The 21,800-nt window shown below is 36.5% G+C and overlaps 1 protein-coding gene across 1 annotated transcript in view; it reads right to left on the reverse strand.

Moving 5' to 3' along the window:
• Nucleotides 1-21,800, reverse strand: part of CDKAL1 (CDK5 regulatory subunit associated protein 1 like 1) — a 377,070-nt gene that overhangs the window by 186,314 nt on the left and 168,956 nt on the right. Inside the window, exon 9 of the mRNA XM_058831551.1 lies at nt 20,294-20,397. Within this exon, the coding sequence (XP_058687534.1) occupies nt 20,294-20,397 (104 nt within the window). The remainder of the gene's footprint in view (nt 1-20,293; nt 20,398-21,800) is intronic.

A 21,800-nucleotide genomic window follows, 5' to 3' on the forward strand; every position in this document is an offset into this window, starting at 1 on the left:
ACTGTTACTCTAAAGTACAGGAGTCAGCTTTGATATCATGACAGGTGTCAACTTAAGGTTATCAGGAAAACAGAAAACCAACAGAAGAATTTGAAAATGCTTATTCAAAAGAAGTGTAAGGAGAAGACAGAATCACATTTTTCATCTATTCAGGCACAGAGCTTTTACTTGTTCCATTACAGAAATACATCCAGCAAATGCAATTCAATATAAAACCAGTAATTCATAATTAAAAGAGTTTATTGTGTGTTTTATTGTGAACTAAGCACTTTTCATATTGCCAAGATCCAGAAAACCAGGCAGGCATAAATAACATCTATCCTTCTTTCTTGCCAAAATAGCAAACATCTCAGTAGAGCATTCCAGAATAAAAACAGTGAGTACAAGTTTATATGTTGCTCAAGGACTGGAGGAACTCAGCATGTTCTGTCTTCATGATGCATGTAGCGTTGTCCATTCCCCTCCTTTCTCCCATACATACCTTTCTTCCCACTAACCTGAGCATCATAACTCCTCTCACCTTTTGCTGCTGCTCAGATCAGGCTTAAAGAACAGCACACCCCAGCAGTTCATCAGGGTTTTGTGTCCAACTCAAAATCAATAGAGCCTCATGTTTCACATTTAACATCACCGTTGCATTAGTGGATAGCAATGGTTTTGCTTCTTATTGTCAGATCATTTCATGAGCTTTATGTGCACTACTCACAGCATTTCTGAAGACAGAAATTTTTTAATATATTGTCAAACAAACATAAATAAATTTATTGTAAGTTTTTCAATAATGGCACCAAGTATTTATAGCAATTGAGCTGTTAGTCACACAGAGAAGCTGAACAGTAATGGATATTTTACTCATGATGCCCCTACAGATTCCAGGCAAGAATAAATCTCCTTTCTCTTGCCGTATAAAAGTTAAGCTTCTTATGTTGAAAGTTTTCAATGTAACAGCTATTTTTGTCCTAAGAATACAAATAATATGAGTGAAAGCCACTATAGTCCAATCTAGAAGCTTGCCAGAATCAACTATGTTTTGAAGCTATGCTTTGTTTCATTTTGTTTGTTTGCTTGTTTTGGTTGGCTCTTTCATCAGCTGCTATAGAATTAAAGGCTTCATCTTGATCTTTAAAAACACAGCATGTATACTTTGGAGGATGGAGAAGGAGAAGAGAGATCCCTGGAGTTCAAGAGCTGCTGCTTCCATTTAACTTGGAAATGCCATTGCTACTCACAGTTGCCACCTCATATCACAAACCAAGGCCAACAGAAACAGTTCCAGAGGCTTATGCCTGCAAGGACAAAATAAGCTCTTTTTCTCAAGAGAAAGATGTGTCTGTCTAGGCAAGAATGACAGAGAGGATTGAGGTAGAAACTACATTCAAAAGACAAACAATATATATACTGCTTGCAAACTAAGGTCTTCTTTGAAAAAAAGAAGGCTGTTATTTCCCGCCCCCCCGGTCCATAAATGAACTCCCCATAATTTAGAACAGAAACACTTAAGATATTTCTTGCACAGTGGTAAGCACTTCACCAGCAAAGGTTTCTAAAAAAACCAAAACCAAACCAAACACTCAAAATCAAAAACAACACAAATCAAAAGTTTCTACATGTCAAATGCTGATTAAAAATCTCACCCCCAACCCCCAAACTAAAAATAGCTCTTGGTTTAAGTTCCCAAATAGACTGCAGTTATGCCTTTCTCACCATGTATGAAACAGGCAGAAAGACAGAGGAAAAGCTAACTGAACGTCAAGTCCACATCAGGCATTAAAATTAAATTCTAAGGGTAGCTTAGAGGGACAGTTGGAAAGTCACCACTGGCTTTTGGTTCTTGGTCTCTGGCATTATGATCGTCAACAGCGTAACAATATAGATAAGGTAAGTGGGAAAATGGACTCCAGAATTTCTGCAAGCATACATGGTAGACATCTGTACACTGAAGTATCACCAACTCCAATGTTCATTTAAAAAGACTAATTCATGTAAACATGGTATCTGTCTTGTGGTTGCTGTTAGAGAAGGAGAAGATCAAAAGAATCATCTTGGACCCACATACCCTGAAGAGAGAGAAAAAATAATATATGTGGTAGCAGGACAAAAAAACCCCTGAGTGTTACAAAATGTTCTACCTTACTGATTTCAATGAGATCAACACAATACTCCAGTACTTTAATCAAAAGAACTATTTTAAGTATACTAAGAGCAGCACATCCAAGAGCTGCATAGCCTCTCAGGTCACAGGCTGCAGAGGTAATTTATCCACCAGGCCATGAGATGTTGATGCATTCCTCTGATAAAGGACTGCCACCAAGTTAATTCTAAAAATTGGATCACTCATGCTTTCATTCTGCAGGGGTTCCCAGAAGTGGCATAAAGGGCTTAATAATGTTCAGAACTGACTGGCTTTTGTCAGGCTGATAAATTTGAATGTCTTTGCCATCCATAAATACTTTTTTCATTCAAGGTTTACAGTGGTTAAATGTTGATGTTCTTTGTATGCGCAGCATAGATTATCATTCTGTCTCTACACATATCCATATTTTAAATTTCCATAGTTTCTTTCACTAGAGTAATCAGTTTAGGATATGTATTTGTTTTTTGGGTGTTTTTTTGTTTGTTTTGTTGTTGGTTTAGGTTTTTTTATTTACCTCATAAATCAGCATTAGCTTGCACAAATCAGCTTTAATTTTTAAAACCTGGGTTTGTTTGGTTACTTAAGCTAAATAGCTATCAGGAGTTTCCTCAGACATAGACAATTGTTTTTATATCTAGACAGATAATTTTCTTTTTATTTTTTTAAAATACTATAACAGGTCAAGCTCCAGTTAAAAGCTGGATGTTTTAACAAAAGCTGAGTAAAACTCATCCAAGGTATTGCTCCACTGACTTCCCTGCAGTTACATCAAGTATGAGCCTGACCCTAGGGCACACTATAAAAATCTTTAAAAGTCAGATCCAGCAATGTTCTTTTTTTTATTAGGGAACAAACAGTGCAAAATTATATAATGACATATATTCAGCAAGGGAAAAGTGAGATTATCAAAATGTCAAAGATGTATAAAAGATGCATTAAAACAGAAAAGCTATATCGAGTACAAAACATTTCACAATAATACAATCTGACTATGGCCCTCAGTCTAGTAACTGCTTTGGAAACACTGCACACCGGCACAAGCACAGATCAGTTACCAAGTGCAGATGAACACACAGTATCTGAGACACATTAAACCTCTACATTAGTCTGCAGCCAAACTGCACATGTGACATATCTACCACATTTGGAACATTTGGTGATCTCGTGTGAGCAGTGCCTTTGGAGGCACCAAGCTCCTTTTCCCTTTTCAAGTTTGAAAACACAGATCCCAGTTTTCCCTAATAATTACCACAAATGAATGGCAGTTCTCATTTCTTAGTCTGCACAGTGATTCCAAGAAGCAAAAGACACTTGCAGTGTTTTCAACAACCATTTATTCCCGTTACTTACTTAAGAGAAATGCATATAAAGCTTACAGATTTCTACTCCAATGAACAGAAAATACAGATACCCATCTGGAGGAATTCCTAGTATTTTTCATCACCCATTTAAGACATATACATATCAGTACAGACAACCCATACATGCACAAAGCCTTCAAGTATTAGATACTGCCTTAAAATATATCAAGAGCACATTTTCCTACAAGCCATTTTGAGAGAAGGTTTAAGAAGAATGCAACATATGTCTCAGCGAGCTCCAGAAGGCTGTATTAATACATTCTACTCACAAGAGCTGCTGTTTTGCATCACATCCACTCCAGTGTTTGGGGCTATACCAAACTAGGAGATGTGATACTGAACAGACCAAGGGCTGCTCCAAGTCTGTGCAGTCCAGGCTTGGGGGACAGAAGAATTAATGAGGAAATGAGAAAAAAGCAGATGGTGCTGCACTACTTCTTCCTGCGTATCTGCCACCTCAAGCGGTTTCTATACAGGCAAAGCCCCAGGGCCCCACCTGGTAGACACATAATTACCCTAAATGTGCACTTATGTTTCATTACACCTTAACCATCACTATGCACACTGATTACAAGTATCAATCCATTTCATTTTCATACACCTCTGCAGTTGTACAGCATTCAACTGTGAAAATTCGGCACTCTTGTCACTTCTAAAACAAGGCCCATGCTGATAAACAGCAGTGGGCAAATTATTTGTCACTCTGTAGGGTGCCAGTAGTGTTTGATAAGGATGACATCATTCCCATTTTACCAATAACAATGACACTAACAAGAACATGTAATCAGCAAGCCTCAGTGCTTGGTCTAGCTGTGGCAGGTGCAACTTTTTTTATGCTGTAAATAAGCCAGCCAGCATTAGCTTCCAGCACAAGTACAAAACTATTTATTTTATCAGAATGTTAAGCAGAAGTTGGCTTCCATAAGGCACTGCAGCTGCTGTCGCTGCTTCTACAGATGCTTTCATTAATTTTATCAAGGACATACTGAAGTAAGTGCTTGATCAGCACAATGGCTATTTAGGAACAGCTGGAGAAATGAAACAATTAACTTAAGGAGACTATGCAAGCCCAATATGCAAATGAAAATAATTAAATATTTCTTTAAAATGCATTAAAATACATGTTTACTTTATAAAGCAAGATTTGCCATGGGGACAGGGCTGGCAAAAAAATAAAATCTTCACAGCTCTAACTTACTTACATCTAAATGAAATTCCTGTAACCTTTAAAATTATCCATGTCTTAACACTGTAATACTGACTTAGATACTTTAAAAATTAAGTTACAGTGAAAGATATTGCAGTTTATAATAACCAAGCATGGAAAGAACTTTAATATCCTTAGAGAAGTTTCATTTTACTATTTGCTGTGAAGAGATATTTTGCCACAGTGGACTAGAAATTTAAAAATGTTATTTGTTTTATGACATCTTTACTGCTTGGAATACTTAAAGGACCAAACATACTTAATATATTATGTTTTATTTCTCCTTCTTCAGAAAAGAATTTAATATTGTGCTCTAACAAAACATCCATCTAAGAAAAAAATCCACTTGTTTACACCTCCTTCTTCAAACTCTCATGGTATCTGGATGATTAAATCTCCAAGAAAATTTCTATCCCTGTGTTTGCAAAAAAATTTCCACCTAACAATGGAAGCTGAGTATCTGAAGTTTCACCTCCCTGCATCTTCAAGGCCATCCAGTTACCATTCCTCAGATTTTGGAAAGGACAGCAACAGAGAAATTAATGCTAGTTTTATTTCCTTCTCTGCCTCTGCTCAGGATACTAAAGGTTTTCTGTAACACTACTCTTCTGTCTCATTCCTGCAGCCTGGGAAAAATATGTCCAGATGCAGCTACTAGCATATTCACAAAGAAGGAAAAAGAAACAGAATGGTAAAAATAATAGAGAGTATTCTTCACAGCAGAAAATCTGGTGTCGGGCAACAATAATTACTTTTACACAAGTGCTCTGGGTAGTTTTACTGAAGTCAGCTTAGCTGGATCTGCCCGTGGCAGATGTGACACACTATCCTAGATAATGTTTGCTGTTTTCAGTAGGGGGTATGGTGGGGGGAGCTGCAGCAGACATGCCCAAATAAATCACTCCCACGATGTTGTAAATTTTGTCCAGACATGCCATTTGAATCTCTCTCATTTCTACATCCAAGAATGATAAGAAGCTTCTTGTATGGAAGACAAAATAATTTACTCTATTTGCACAAACTGGGAAGTACTACAGGATAAAAGATAAGTCTGCTACACCCTCCCAGTGTTTGAATGTACTTGATATTTACATCTACATTTATTGTCAGTAATTACTGAAGCAGTCTCCAAGTACATGTATTTCCAGTGAAACATACCTTCATGGATTAACCCAGGGTTTCTGAGGAAAAACGTCTTCACTTCTGGTAATGAAACTGAACTTGAACTCTTCATTAACACTTACTCTTTCACATTCCCTAGCTAGAAGCTCTATTTATTACACTTTGCAAGGACAATATATGATCTACCAAAATTCTGTTCATGTCATCTGTGTTTAAATAACAATACTGAGCACAGCTGAAAAAGAATCACATACTAATATAACATTAGCTTGTATCAATAATGCAGGCCACACAAATTTTAGTTTAAATACATAAAGGTAAGCTTTACTATTTGAGGAGTATTACATAGTACTTGCATTAGACAGGCCTCTGTTAAATGACTACTATAAGTATATGTTGCTTTCAGTAAAAGTCTATAGATTAAAAATTAAGTTTTTTTTTTAAAAACTGCTACTACTGATGTTCAGCTCTTGTTGGAAAAGTATGTCAGTTTACTGTTTATCCAAAGGCAATGAAAAGGCCTACTCCTCTGTAATGAGGAGGATTCCTACTGTGCAGCCAAAAAGGAATTGGGTAAAAAAAAAAAAAAGGCAGCTGGATAAACTGGATTTTCCTGCCCTGCGGAGTACTCATACAGATTAAAAATCATATATTTTATCTATATACGACAAATTTTATTTTGATATACGTGTCTATCAAACCTTTCAGCTTCATTTCCTTAACCATTATCTATTCCTTTCCTTAAGTAATTTGGAAATTTTGAAGGTTTTACCACATACAGAAGATTAAACAGTCTAGATTTTGATGAGCTAACTGCAAAGCAAACCTTCAAAGATTCTAGTTAAGGGAGAACACTTTGTTCTACTCCCAAATGACACTTCTTGCTCCTAGATGGGCAGTATTATTTAGGTAGATGAGAACTGCTTACTCAAACCCCAAAGACTTTTCAAAGGTGACAAAGACAACTGAGATTTTACCTTTAAAATTTACAAAAAATGTCTCACAGATTTCTGCGATCAGGTTTACATGGTACAGCTACAAAATTTCACTTGAGATATTTACACATTTGTGTCCCAAAGTGACTCAGGGATTGCACCCCATGCAGCACAGCAACAGACTCCTGAAACAAAAAAAGTAGTTTAAGTAGCAGGAGATCAGGCAATAGGCATGCTTAACTATAAGTGACTAAAAGGAAACTGGGCCACGACAGCTACAATAATTTCAGTATCTAACATGGTGTTAACTTTCAAATCAATGCCCAATGATCTTCAATGCCACCATATGAAGGAAACTGACCCAGAGTTTGCTGTCTCCTTTGATCATTTTAGGAAACTCTGCTGTTATGCAGTGGTATATTAAAATGGTATATTACATCTGCTATTGCATGGAAAGATAAAACCTGAAAAAAAGAGGAAAACATCTTTTTTTAGGTAGGTTCCATTTTTTCCACCATCACTGCATTGCTTACCCCAATTTGATAAGAAGCAGATCTTGAAGATTTTGCTGAAACTTAACTTTCTGAGAAAACTATGAAGCCATTTTCTTAACAATGAAGATGTCTTCAGGTTAAGGAATGAGATACTTTCAAATTTATTCTTTCTCTTCATCATGACAACTGCAGACACTTAATCTAAGAAACACTTCCAAAGCTCAAGACACCAAATACAAAACTGACACCATTCAGCCTGTTCTCCACAATGGGTTCAGACAGGTGAGCCAATACTCATTCCACAGTGAATTTCAGCATTAAAGGACAGGAGTTTATGCACATGCAAGTCAGTGATGCATGTCACTGTAACACATGGGCCTGCTGCAGTGCTCCAGTACAAATACATTAGTCACATGTACTCCATATTTGCTTACCCCTCAAACACAGGACTGAAACTTATTTCTAAGACAAACTGAGATTAGTGTTTTACCACCACTTTTTATAATTCATTTTTGAAAAAGGAAAAATAAATTACAAGAGGAAAGAAAGCAATATTCATACACAAAAAATGTGATTTGTACTACAGCATCCTTGAAGTAATGACATGCTTTTCATATCCTTTGCACTTGGTACATCTCCAGTATATACGGCATCAAGTTTTTGTCACCAGCCTGACAGCTTCTGATAAACTATTTTCACAGCAAAGTAAAGAAATAAAATGTCTGCACTAAAAAGTTTACAGTCAACAGACATACATTAAACTCAGAACTAAAAATTTATATAAAAATACCTTCTAGATGACCTGAGAAAAAGTCTCTGTGTACAAAATCACATGAAGTTCATAGTTTACTATATATTCGGTCTTTCAAGTTGTGTTCAAAATCAGTGTAACACTCGTGGACCCTCATCATCATTACTATCCACTAATACAGAAGACTGAAAGCATCATAAAAATAAGTGATGGATTTTGTTACAAGCATAAACTCCCATAACATTTTTTATTACAAATCAAGACTAAAGAAATGGGTTCTGTGTGGAAATAATTAAATGTATAAAATAACTTCATTTCTCACTACAAAGCAAATAAGCACTTGTGTATTTTAATGTAGCGAAAAGTTAAAGTTTCTGGAATGTTTTGCATTAGATCCTCTCTCCCCTTTTGATCTGCTAAATTAGTTTTGCAAAAATTTTTGGAAAAAATATCCCTGTCCAGAATGCCTAGCAGCATGGTCACAGAGTATAAACACTTTCTACTTTGAGTACCTCTGATATTTGACAGCTCTATGAGCACTTGAACATCATTTATCACGTTTATTTTTAATAGCTCTCCCTGGGCACAGCTGCCTTGGATGCCAATCTTCTTTTCTTTTGCCTCCTGTAAATATTTGAAATAGCTATTCATTAACAGTTGCAGATTTATTCAGCACTGTTGTACTGCTTGTGAACTGAAAATAGCTTTTATTTTTCTCCCCCTATCTTTTGGCTGATCTGAAAAAAGCCTGCTGTTTAGGTTCAATCTGTCAGGATTTAAATTATGCTCCAGCTGAGAGCTAATCAAGGGTATCTGACCTGGTTTACAAATAAGCTATGAACAAAAGCGTTACTTTTTCCTTTTTTTTCTTTAGGGTATTAGGCCCATATATGAAAACAAACCATGAACAGGTCACAAATACAGTTATCCTAAATCAAAGCAGAAGCAACTTGTCCAGAAACAACTTGTTCTCACAGGTGCCTTCCTAAAAGTTCTCAAGTATTCTCACTGACAGCTCTTACACCTAGCTTATGTGCAACATTTGAATTTCAGATTTCAGTACTTTTGCACAATATACACAGCATTAAAAAGGCATGTATTAAAGCTATCAAGACACCCTGGCGTGCACATCAGGAGTCCCACATATCTGTACAAATCATAGCTTTTATTTTCATGGAGCAATATTGGAGAAAAAAAAAAATTGTGTCATTCATCATGATTGCTCCTAATCTATTTTCACATACAACCAAACTGTGCATAAAAGCCATCTCCCTAATATCTGAGCTTACCAAATTGTACAGAACTCTTAAGTGTGTTTTAAGGTCTATTTTCTTTGGATTTAGACTAGAGAGGCCACAGAGCTCCCTAAAATGTACCAGTGCAAAACACACCTAAATTGTAACTTCTGTAGCATGTAATAAGAACATTATTTTTTGAACACAGACACTTGCACATGTGAAAGGGCTTAAAAACAAGAAAAACTGCAGCCATGTCTTGTCTAATGAAATAAGCCCCTAATGCATCCAATATAATATAACTCTCTTCCTTCAGAAGGCTGCTAAAACTGCAGAATATATTTTGTTTAAACGTATTGCTCAAGTGGTCTTTGTATTACATGGTATGAACGATGACAGGGCAGCATGGAAGTAGTGTTTTCTTCTACGTAGTCCTGTCCTGTTATTTCATGAACAATCACAATCACTGTAGCACTATGTCTAAAGCTGGCATCAAAATATTTTAACACATTGTCTTTTATCTTAACATAGTAGGAGGCACTCAAGGGAGGGTTAGAAAAAAGAAGGGACAACTCTTAACCATGAGAGAGACCCATCTAATCTCTAGGACCAAGCCTGCAAATTTATTTTTTATAAGATATATTTAATATTGTCTCAACATTCTCTCCCTGTCACAACTGGGCTCATCACCACCCAGAGTTTTACTCTCACTATGACTTCACTGACTACAGCAGAAAAGATTAGACAATTTCTTTCTATAACTTACACTTTACACTTGAGATATGCTGAGTTGAGTTGCTTGATGTTGAGTCTCTTGCTTCTGTAAGCTGCACCTTTATCATTTAATCACATAACACTTTTAAAGGTCTTTGAAAGAAAGTTATCTCAGAACAAAACAGCTCTTAGTTTCCTACTAAATTAATCTCAAAAGTTGAAATCTTATATTAGCATTAGATACGGAGATGGCACGGCCTTGAGTCACAGTGGCATTGCACAACATATCAAGAGGATCGCCACAAAATCCAACCTCCACATGGAAGGTGAGCCCTCATCACAAAAGGTGATTGAGAGCAATACTGAAAGCATAAGGCACACTTTCATATAATATACACTGGAGGAAATGAGTGACTTGCTGAAATACAGCTTAATAGCCACAAGTAAGACCATTAAGCTTAGCCTAGAATCTTCTCCCACAGAATGCTTAGTGGAGAGTATAAATACAGACAGCATAAATGATTGCTGAACACTCAGAAAATTGCAACACTCAATGTAAGATTTGTTATTATTTTTTAAAAATGGATTCTTCTTCCATACCTCTGTCCTGTTTCTTCCACATGCTCAAGCTTCCATTATGTACCATGCTAGGATATTTCTCAGCTTTACCTGCACTATGAGATTAAGAACCTCATTGCAATTTGTTCTGTACCTGGCTTTTGCTAGCTTCATTTAATGCCTTGGAAGCTGGTGTGTGTTGAGATATCCAGCACTGCTCTTTGTGTTAAGAAGCAGTCAGTACATCGGCCAGCTTACAGCAGAAGGGGTAGTGGGGCATGCATAACTCATTTAGCCCATAAAAAAAAACCACAGAAAGGAAGTGGGAAAACTTTATACTGAGAGATCCTAGTTCTTTCACTCCTAGTCTCAAAAAAATCCTTCACATCCCCACAGCAAAGAAAAAGAAGTTAGCAGAAGATACCGTCTTGAGTAACCTTGTGAGTAGGAGGTTTCAGTGGCACAGAACAGCTAAGGTTTGTTCCTACACAAGGCCAAGCTAGCCAGTAGGAGACTACTTACCAGATGATAAAAGGAATCATTGCAGCATTCTGATAAATTACCTTTGGACACATTAAAGATGACCTCAACTTGGTAGGAGCATGGTGCAACACAGTGCATCGGATTTGTTAAGTTAATGATTTGGGTTCTGGTCACTAAATCTGTTTGACAGTAGAAATTTCTCATGATATTTTCACAGAAGCTATAGAAAGCTTCAGGCAGCTGACTGCAGCATAACATGCAAAGCTGACCCTGAGAATACTCTTATAATAATTTTATAGAGGAATAATAGAAGGTTTTGTAAAACCTTCTAATCCAGGTTTTACAAAACCAGCATTAAATACATAAGTAAAATATGTATTATCAAATGAATACAAGTTCCTGTAGCTGCACAAATATTTACAAGGAGTGAAAAAATACTAATACCTCCACGGTTAAGAAGCCACAAAAAAAAACGAACTTCCATTTTCAAACAAAATTAAAGATAGAAACTTTTCCCCTCTGAAAATCACATTTATTTAAAAGGTGCATCATGCTTTAATTCCAATTCTGTTTAAATTCAAGACTAAATACACAGAAAGCCAACTTAATCTGCCTGGTAAGGAGTTAACTACTCGCTTTGGCATTACTGAACCTTGTGGTTTACACTCCATTTCAAATAATGCAAACTTAGCAAAAATAAATTTATAAATAAAATTAACAAGCAAGTAATGCTACCCAGCTTTTTTCTGCTGCTGTTCCACTAAATAAGCATGGAAAGAATATAACATACACTTTTCTTGTATAATATAAACAAATTTTCAAAAAAAAGAAAAAAAATAATTTCAAGCAAACATCAGATTGATGAGCTCTTCTGAAGAAGCCACAAATGAGCCAAACATTCTGTTCAAAAAACATGAAGGCTAGAGTGTGTTTCAACCCTCCCTTTTCCCCTTCCCCAGTCAAGCTGAAACAAGTATCTCCTGTCCTTGGGAGATGAGAGAAGATAGCCCAGTGTGGCTGGCATTACAATTTTCACCCCAAAAGCCAGCTGAACTGGCCTAGGAAAGAGCAGCTGGGTGATGAGAGAAAGAAGCAAGGGCAGATTGCTACATGTAGTTTCCCAGACATCCCTCCAGTCCTCTGCTCCGTTAGGACACTGCAGAATTGTGGTACGCCTACAATGTCAGCATCTGGAAAGATTCAACCTGTATCAATTACTAATGTCACCCTCTGAGGTTTCTAAAAACACATTCAGTTTTACCCGAGATCGGTTCCCTAGCCTGATTTACACAAGGAACTCTCCCAGCCAAAAAGCAGGTGGCCTGAGGAAAGGATGAAAGAAAAAGGGGGCAACAGGGAGAATGGGGAGGACAGATGGAGGAGGAAAGGGAGGGAAGAGATGGCCAAGAAATGCTCCTTCTACTTGCAATGCTTACTGAAAGTACAGCTGAAACTATAGCCTAAGGTATAATATCAAGTAGTAATTTGAATTGTATACATCTCTTCTTTGGCTCTTTTCTATTACACTTTTATTTTGAACAAAAAATAAAATGCACCCTTTTTCATAAAAATCAAAAGTAAATAGGCTGGCTGTCATTCAAGGATTTTAACAGCACAAATGTAAATATTTGAGTAGGAAAATAAAAAGGAATGAGAAGACTGAATTACATAGAGCAAATGTGACCAAAAATTGGTGGGGTTTTTTTTTTCTGCTGAATTAAAAAATACAACCTTTGCTAGACAGACTTTTCTGGTTCTTGAAACTGCCAAATCTAAAAGATTAGTGGAGTCTTATTGTCTCTAGGATTCTTAGTCAGGCATGCAAAGTAAGCATTTGTGTATTCAATTTATAATCCTTACTTCCAACACTGTAAACTACAACAACCCATGCAGAGTCAAAAAGACTTGATAAAAAAGGACCATTACTAGAACAGATTTGATAGAGACAAGAAGGTTATCTGGTCATGCTATCAGACATTTTGGCAACTGTTTCAATTTATTTGGCAAGTTACCTTCTGGACAATACCTATGTACCTCTGGCAACTCTTAGAGAGAGAACAGCATCCTAAAGCAGCAATGGTCCAGATTTTTAAAAAATATGCCTTTTATTTCATGTCACAGCATTATTATGCTTTATGTTTTGGAACAGACAACCATGATATGAACAACATTTCAAGACATCCAAGGAATATATTTAAAGCTATTCAAGCTTATAATAATCCCCACAGAGGAGAAAATATTACTTTCAGAAACACAAGGCAGCACATGGAGACTTTGACTCCTGATGAAGATCTTTACAGAAACATGATTTTTTGCAAATTCCAGGATGGTACCTCCTCATTAAATGAATGACCACTCCTTGTTAATGCATTATCTTCCTTCCAATCTTCCCTAAATAACAAATTTTCCTCTGTCATCCCATAGAAGACCTGAGACTGCCATGGTAGCAAATACAGTGACCAACCACTTATTATCCTGAATGCAATCATGTGTTACTCTACTTCAGTTGTTTACACTGCCACATTACAAGCTTTTTGGGGCCACATTATTTTATTTTTCTTTTTTAAACAGGTACCTAATACTTACACAATAAAATCCCAATTATACAAATGGCAATGAGTGACAAAGTGGTTTTCCTTTAAAGCGAATGGCCCAATTATAGCTCTGCATGTTATGCTGCATACTTGCAAAAGCTATTGTGATTCATTTATGTCTTAATTGAGGCATGGGCATGATTTTTTGGCAAATTAATTCTCATGGTATGATTGCTCTACCAGGCTGTTTGACAGGACTGAATCCTATATAAACAGTGGAAGAAGACGTTGACACATGGAGCAAAAGAGGTTTCCCTTCCTCATGTCTAGTGCCTAGTGTCACAGCAGACTTGGCAGCAAGAGAAAAAACCATAATGCATAAAACCAAGCTGAGGTATGGAGAATGCCTACAAAATCTAACAGACAAAATCAAGTGAGTCTCCACAAAACCCACTTGAACCAAAAAAAAAAATTAATTAAAAATAAATAAATAAATAAATAAAAAAGTAACCTGGGGCAAAGTATCTGATCTGCCATACGGAGGCATGAAGGCCTCCGTAACTTTTTAGTAACTTTTTCTAGTTTCTAAACCTGTCAGAAATAATTTTTTTCCCAAATGGAATTCTTGCAAATAATTTGATGATTTTAGATAGAAACATCAATTAAAGTTTGATAGAATTATAAGGAAATGGAAGCAAGATTATATTACTGAAAGTTCTTGGCAACTATAAAATTAGAAGATGTCATGTTCTACACCTTTAATGAAAATATTAACAAGATATTAAACTAAATCTGAGCCTTCTGCTGATTCTTAGTGTTTCTGTGAAAAATAGTGGCATGTTGTGAATCCCAGAATCCTCTGTGGCCAGAGGGCACAGAGATGATCAGTATGTTTAATATTTTGATGACAACATCAAACATACTGCAAGTGCACTGCAGAGTGATCAGCCTTTGGCAATAGATTTTGAAAACACCGAATTTATTCTGCATGAGTCTATCACCCAGCATGTGCAGTAGGTTTGAAGCATTCTGACAGCAGTGGACTGACTGCACACACAACACACTACAAATGCACAAGAATGGCTACATGGCTTTTGGCTCAAAGTCAGCTCACATCTGGCCATCTCAGAAGGAGACTTCCATGCTAACTGCAAAAGAACAAGTAAAAATGTGCAAAACAAAGGAAAAACGTGCAGAGACTAATTATATTTTTAAATGCAACAATTTTTAATAAAATAAAGGATTAGCATAAAACCCACACAGATACATTTTCACACTACTTAATTGTCATAATAAAATGAATGAAGGAATTTATTTAAAGCATGTTAATAAGGGTGTTGTCCAAATGTCTCTTCAACACTGACCAGCTCAGGGCACTGACCACCACTGTAGGAACCGTGTTCCAGGGTTTGAGTGCCCTCTTGGTAAAGAAATATTTTCCCATGTGAAGTCCAAACTGCCCCCTGAGGGATGCAGCCTTGAGGCATCCCCATGTGTCCTGACATTGGATGCCACAGAAAAGGGATCAGCGCTGCTCTCTCCCTGTCTCCTTCTCAAAAAGTTGGAGACAGCAATGGGGAAAAAATCCTAGGCACCAATAATTTAATGTAATTGCCACTACATTTCTTAAGTAAAATTAAAAATAATGCAAAGGAATATTTTATGCAACAGAACATGCAGAAAACAACAGAAATAACAGTAACACAGTGGTCAACTTGACTGTAGAAAAAAGTGTACCAAGAAGACAACAGGGAATTTCCTTCAGAGCCAAAAACAAAGTTCACTAAACTAATTTGCTCACCCAAAAGAAGTTTGAAAATATCTCCAATATTGCAATTCACTACTGAAAAGACATTTTTATCCCTTAAAATACCTCTTTGCTATATGACATTGGTTATATGTGTTTATATATATTACGCAGTAGTTCTCACATACTTGGTGATGCTGCTTCTACTCTACAGATGGAAAGGAAGGGGAAGGGGAATACATGTGAACAACGAGAACTAATTCATTATGCTATCCCATCTAAGTATGAAATGACACACTGGTACAAAAATATTTATCTTGGCCTAAGTATTCTGTGCTTTAGCAAAGTCAGCAGTAAAGAAACTTGAAACATTCATAAGACATAAAAAACTAAACAGAAAGAATTTTAATAAACTTAAGAACAACAATGAAAAAAACCCCTAGCTCTGTAGCCACACCCAAAAAGCACAGCAAAACAAAGAGAGGCTTTTTATCGAAGTATCTCAAATACAGGAGACAAGCTCCTTGGAATGAAATTTCAAATTATGCTTCAGAAACAATATTAGAATAACGTCTATGTTCCGTAGAAGTCAGTAAAAAGGCTGACAGAAAAGATTTGTCGTAGATAAACAGTCACCATTCTCCTCTTTTCTCTGTCTCAAAGTCAGATCTGCAGATACAAGTGCTCTCTCTCTCTACAGTGTTATTTTCAGCTCTGGAAGGACCCTGTGTACACAGCCCAGGTTCCATCTGGGTAACTGTGCACCCATTCTCTGTCAGCATGTTCAGAGACCAAACCCACTACAGAGAGCACGGCCCAAGCATCCTGGTTTGGTACTGCTTCTGCTAAGCAATGGGAAACTAAAACATTGCCAATACTTCATATTTGTCCTTTCATGACTGTCAGCTGCCCTGAAATCATACAGAGAATTTACTGGTAGTTGTACAGCGACAAAACAGCTACTAGGAATAAAGCAGAATGTCTTGAGAGTACGTCATCAGAACCACTAAAACCAGAGCAAAGCTCACAGTCTTCTGAAAAGCTCTGGAAACCAATCACATTCTATAAAAACAATCCCTATTATCACCCATAAACACCTGCCTATGGCAAACTTGTAGAGAGAAAAATGTTTACATTAATCTCCTTAAAACTCTCAACACTCCAAAGTCTACCAGATTAGGGATAATTGCTTAAGACAACTAATGAAACTCAAGACTCAGAATCTTAGTTTTGGTGCTCCCCTGCTTTGTAATGTTACGTGTTGTCCAAGATTAACAGAAGTGCTGTTCAGAAGTCAACACCATGCATGCCAGTGAACCATCATAATAATAATGGAAGAAAAATAAGTGATATTTTGTCACTACAATTATCCATCCAGAAGCAATCATTCCACATAGTTTGAGGAATGGTGTTTACCGATAAGATAGAATTTCTTCTGAACGTCCTGTTACCATAAAGTAAGCTAATGTAGTAATTAATTATATTAACTGTGTATTTTAATGGTGTATATTTTAACAGCAGTATATTACCTGACATCTGCAACTGATATGCAATGCTTAAGAAGTATCATTTTGTAGTGGTACATACAGAATGTTTTCATTCTAAACTAGAATGAAATAACAGCTAGTTCCATTAAGATATTTATATTTTTAACTTAGTGTGCTGAATGAGACAAAATTGCTTGCAATATAAAATATTGTCTTTGCTCAGAAAGTCTCTCAGTATGTAGGGGTTTTATGATAATGAAAGTCCCACTGAAGGAAAAAAATCAATTTCAAGTCCTGCAATTTAGCCAAAGCCATCCCAGGACACCACTCCACTAAAGTTTCAAAGCTCAGGCTTGTTTAACTTTTGTCTCTCCTTGGAACACTGTTCACCAATGGCAGCTCCCCCAGCCTTCTACTTCATATACTAAGCAAAACCACACTGTTATACATAAAGTTTCTTTGAGCAGGAAAGAAAGAGCCCTCTCATAACTGTAAATGCAATCCTCTAAAATACAGCACTGAACATGACACAGCACATTTTGAAAAAAAACTTACTAATAAATTGATGACACAAAGAAAGTGCTGTACAATCAGCTGCAGAAAAACTTTGCATAAACAACCTTACAGTAGACATTTGTTCTCCTCTCAAAGACCACTTTACTTCATTTCACAATGCTTTTTCTTTTACTAGCTTTCCTACAGAAGTCTGCTATATATTCTGATTTGACATGGCTGCCCATGTAAAAAAATTAAACTACTTAATAACAGTTGAAGTTTACAAAAAAAAATTAAAGTTAAAAAATGAAAAAACTCAGCTGCTTTCAACTTGAGATAGATTATTTTGTTAATGAAATTTTGTGAAATATTTAAGTTCATGTGACTTGTAACTTCAAAATTATTATGGAGGTCAGAGAGGAAACATAAACTATGCAAAAGTATGCAGATCCCCCTCAGTTTCAGTACACCTTAACATTTACTCCAAGGCATTATGAAAGTAGGGAGCATGTACTAGAAATCTACAAACTTTTGTGCACATTACATTGAATTAAAGCTATTAAAATAATATACAAAACGAAAAACAACTTATTTCAGAGGTTGAAAAAGTACAATAAATTGACTGATACTGGTCAATCATGGTGATTTCAGCCACCTCTTTTTATTCAAAGTGGAAAAGCTTTTCATGGCACATCTGTACCTCTCTGTGTTTTTAACTAGAACTTCAGCAATATATCTTCAAAAACAGAAGTGATTGTTAAAGAGATTGTGGCTCAGTAACTCAGCAAGAAATTGAATAATGGCTTTGAATTGCTAAAGTCTTTCACTGGATTGATGAAGTTCCTGCAGCCCACAGCTGCAGCAAGCTGGCAGTAATAAATTCTCCACGCACTGCAAACTGAGTATCTGACCATTTCATCCATTTCTAAGTATATGAAAGCTGGAGGCAAAGACATTTTACAACTGAATAAATACTTGCTTCTTTCCTTATGTCCTCTAACAGAGGTAGTAGTGTAAGGCCAAACAAGAATAGAACTCCCTGGAGATGGCTGCTGTGAGAAACGTCATAGCATTTCCTCAAGAAATTTCAAAACAATAGCTTAAGGGCAACTTTTTCCATTAGAAACCAAATTCTTTTGAAAGAGTCGATATTTATAATAAAGGCCACAGTACAACAGATGAACTGAATTACTTATTTTTCAATCCAAATGTACAATACTTAAGTTCAAAATACTTTCCAAAATTTCACATTCATTATCTGCAAACACAAACAAAACTCAAGTTTTTTTTCTTGTTATGCCAAGTAAATACATCTTTATGCTAATATAATGTGGAATTGATGTTATATAAGTACAATTATAACAAGACAGACAAGTCTGGTTTTTTTTCTTTCCATACATCGTATAAATCTAAATAAAATTAAGATGGTTAACTTAATCAAGGTCATAATCCTGACTTACTACCCATCTTATCTTTGTCATACTTCTTTGAAGAATAGCCCAAAGTTTCTTTAGAACATCTATACAGTGCTGAGTAACACTTCTTATGCTCCTTATAAATGGCAGCTTGTCTCCTTCTCAGTAGATACTTGCCAACTTCAAAATCTGTCTTACATTACTGAAAACTTCTAGCTTTCTGAAACATGCTTCCTGAACTGCTTCTCCACCTAAACAACAAGCATATTTATGCATCCTCTATTTCAGTTACTGATACTTTCATAATATGTATACAGGTTTTAGGAACTTATCCTACTAAACCAAGAAATCTGACACGACAAAATTCCTGTCACACCAGCCTAACAGACAATCCAATTCACAGCAATTAGAGCATTAATTGAACACATCTAAGCAATAGGAAAAATTTAGCAGCAGTCACAGATGACCTTCACAGAAGAAAAGACAGGTGCTTGGGTTTTAACAAAAGTGAAAGCAAAGTGCATTTGCAACCCTAAGCAAGAACTTTCTGTGTACACAATGCAGAGCTTAGAATTTGTGAATACGGGATTAGGAAAAAGGCACTTCCTTGCATACTCCTGATAGGAATAGACAAAAGTTCATCACTGGCCTAAATAATGTTCATTATGGACCCCGAAGCAAGGGTAGATTTAAAAACACTTTCAATCTTTGGAGACTTCCTACTATAATGGTTGCAACTCTTGTAGCCCTAAGTGAAGCTCAACGGATGTACTGTCTGTACATCCACAGAGGATGTGACATCAAATGCTGCATCTACTGCTCTTGATTCCAAGTATTTAATACAAAGATGGAAGCTGCCTCTACACCAGAATTATCCAAGTATTTTTAATGTACATTTTAATCTTTCAAAATGGCACACAAACAGAACAGACACCACCTGTGCCTTCACAATGAATACTGCCATAATTTGGAAATCTGTATTTTTGAAACACAGGTAAAAGTTAGATATAAAGAACAAACACTAATATACAATGAAGCTACCATAACTACCAGACCTACAAGAGCTTTAGGCAGATATTTGCCCCAGATAGTGTACTGCAAGAAAAACTTAATATTTGATTGAATCCATGTGACATTGCAAATATCCTACTGAACTTAAAAGCTGACAAGCTTGGTATGGGCCTCAGAAACATTCCAGAACCTCTCCACTAAATCAATTACCAGCAAAAGCAATGTATGCCTAAATTGGATTTAGGAATCCTTGGGAGTCTCATGAAATTTACTTCATAGCTGAATGAAAAAAGGTTTCCATCACCCTCTTAAAAAAATTAGTGACAGAGTAAAATGACCAATTTTACCATTTCCACATGACCTTAAAAAGATACATGCACAGAACATCACCTGAACAATTCGAAAATCAAAATAAAATACTTTAAAGACTACATTTTCTAAATGGTGGTGCACACCATAACAAAAGTATGGCTTTCAACCACAAAGGCACTACGAGGCACAGCTATGACTATTAACAACGGAGTCATATTGTACCCCAATCATTATGTGTGAAAGTAAGCCCAGAAACACTTCAGTGGCTGACTTTTATTATAGAGTTAAAACTCCTTACCTTGAAAAGACTGTTTGGCTCTGTCCACCAGTTCTTCAATAGGGTAACTTGCTAGATCTCCTCTGGCATGCTTAGTTTTACAGTAGGTACATGCATTGAGACACCTGTTCAGAAAATGAAAATACTCAGTTTCTAACCAAGAAAGCCTTTATATGCACAGCTGTATTTATTAAGTACTTCTGGAAAAATGAGTTTTTATATCTATGACCAGAAAATAGTAGTATTCTATTTTAAAATCAATGGAATCATCTGAAGAACATTTTGCTGTCCTAACTTCTTAAAATATCTTTCACATAAATGAAAGGTTGAAAAACAATCAGTGGGAACCACACATAAAACCCATGAGTGGGAATTTTTTAGAAAGGTAGAATATGGTTAATAATTGTTCACTACTGAAGATGAATCTCCAGGTTTCTGATCCCTCTATTACATAAAAAATCCAATCCAAACACAAAAATACAGGAAAAAATTCCTGAAAGGCTGAAAGTAGATTTTTCAAAGTATGTGTTATTGAAAAGACATTTCAATTAGTTTTTCCTACTTTTCTTTGGCTTGAATAAATAGAACAAACAATGTAATCACCAACAGAATCACCAAATAGAATGACAGCTTGGCACAAAAGATTGGGGAACTAATGAAAACTTCTACAAGAAAATGAAGGAATAATGTGATTGTTTTTAATTTACCTGACAATATACTAAAGGCAGCCTAAGTTAGAGTATAAGGATGGAAAGACCAAAACAAACAACAACTACCTCTCATTGTAAGCTTTTCGTGCTTTTCTTCCCTTCTCCCCTTTTTAAAGCTGATATTGCTCTAGCTTTTTATAGATTAAAGCATTTAAGCCTAAGCTCTAAAAACCCCACAGACCCAAAAAAACTCATTATAAATACTGTTCATGCTTCCTAGAATACCATAAGTTCTGTCCATTTTCATAATGAAAAGGCCACAGCTTCATAAGGTCACAGAATTTTTAAGGCTGGAAAAGATCTCCAGGGTCATCAAGTCCAACGCAGGACTGAAAACCACCGTGTCAAATAAACCACAGCGCTAAGTGCCATGTTCATTTCTTAAACACTTCCAAGAATGGTGACTCTACCGCTTCCCAGGGCAGCCTGTTTCAATACTAAGCCACTCTTTCAGTAAAGCAGTTCTTCCTGATGTTCATGTTAAACTTCTCCTGCCACAGCTTGAGGCCATTTCCTCTTGTCCTGTTGCTGGTTGCCTGAGAGAAGAGACCCCCACCTGGCTACACCCTCCCTTCAGGCAGTTGTAGAGATTGAAAAGGTCTCCCCTGAGCCTCCTTTTCTCCAGGCTGAACACCCCCAGCTCCCTCAGCTGCTCCTCATCAGACTTGTGCCCCAGACCCTTCCCCAGCTCCACTGCCCTTCTCTGGACACGCTCCAGCCCCTCAATGTCTTCCTTGTGAGGGGCCCAAAACTGAACACAGCACTCGAGGTGTGGCCTCACCAGTGCTGAGTACAGGGGACAATCAGTGCCCTGCTCC

The sequence above is a fragment of the Poecile atricapillus genome, chromosome 2, assembly GCF_030490865.1.
Source record: "Poecile atricapillus isolate bPoeAtr1 chromosome 2, bPoeAtr1.hap1, whole genome shotgun sequence".
NCBI lineage: Eukaryota > Metazoa > Chordata > Aves > Passeriformes > Paridae > Poecile > Poecile atricapillus.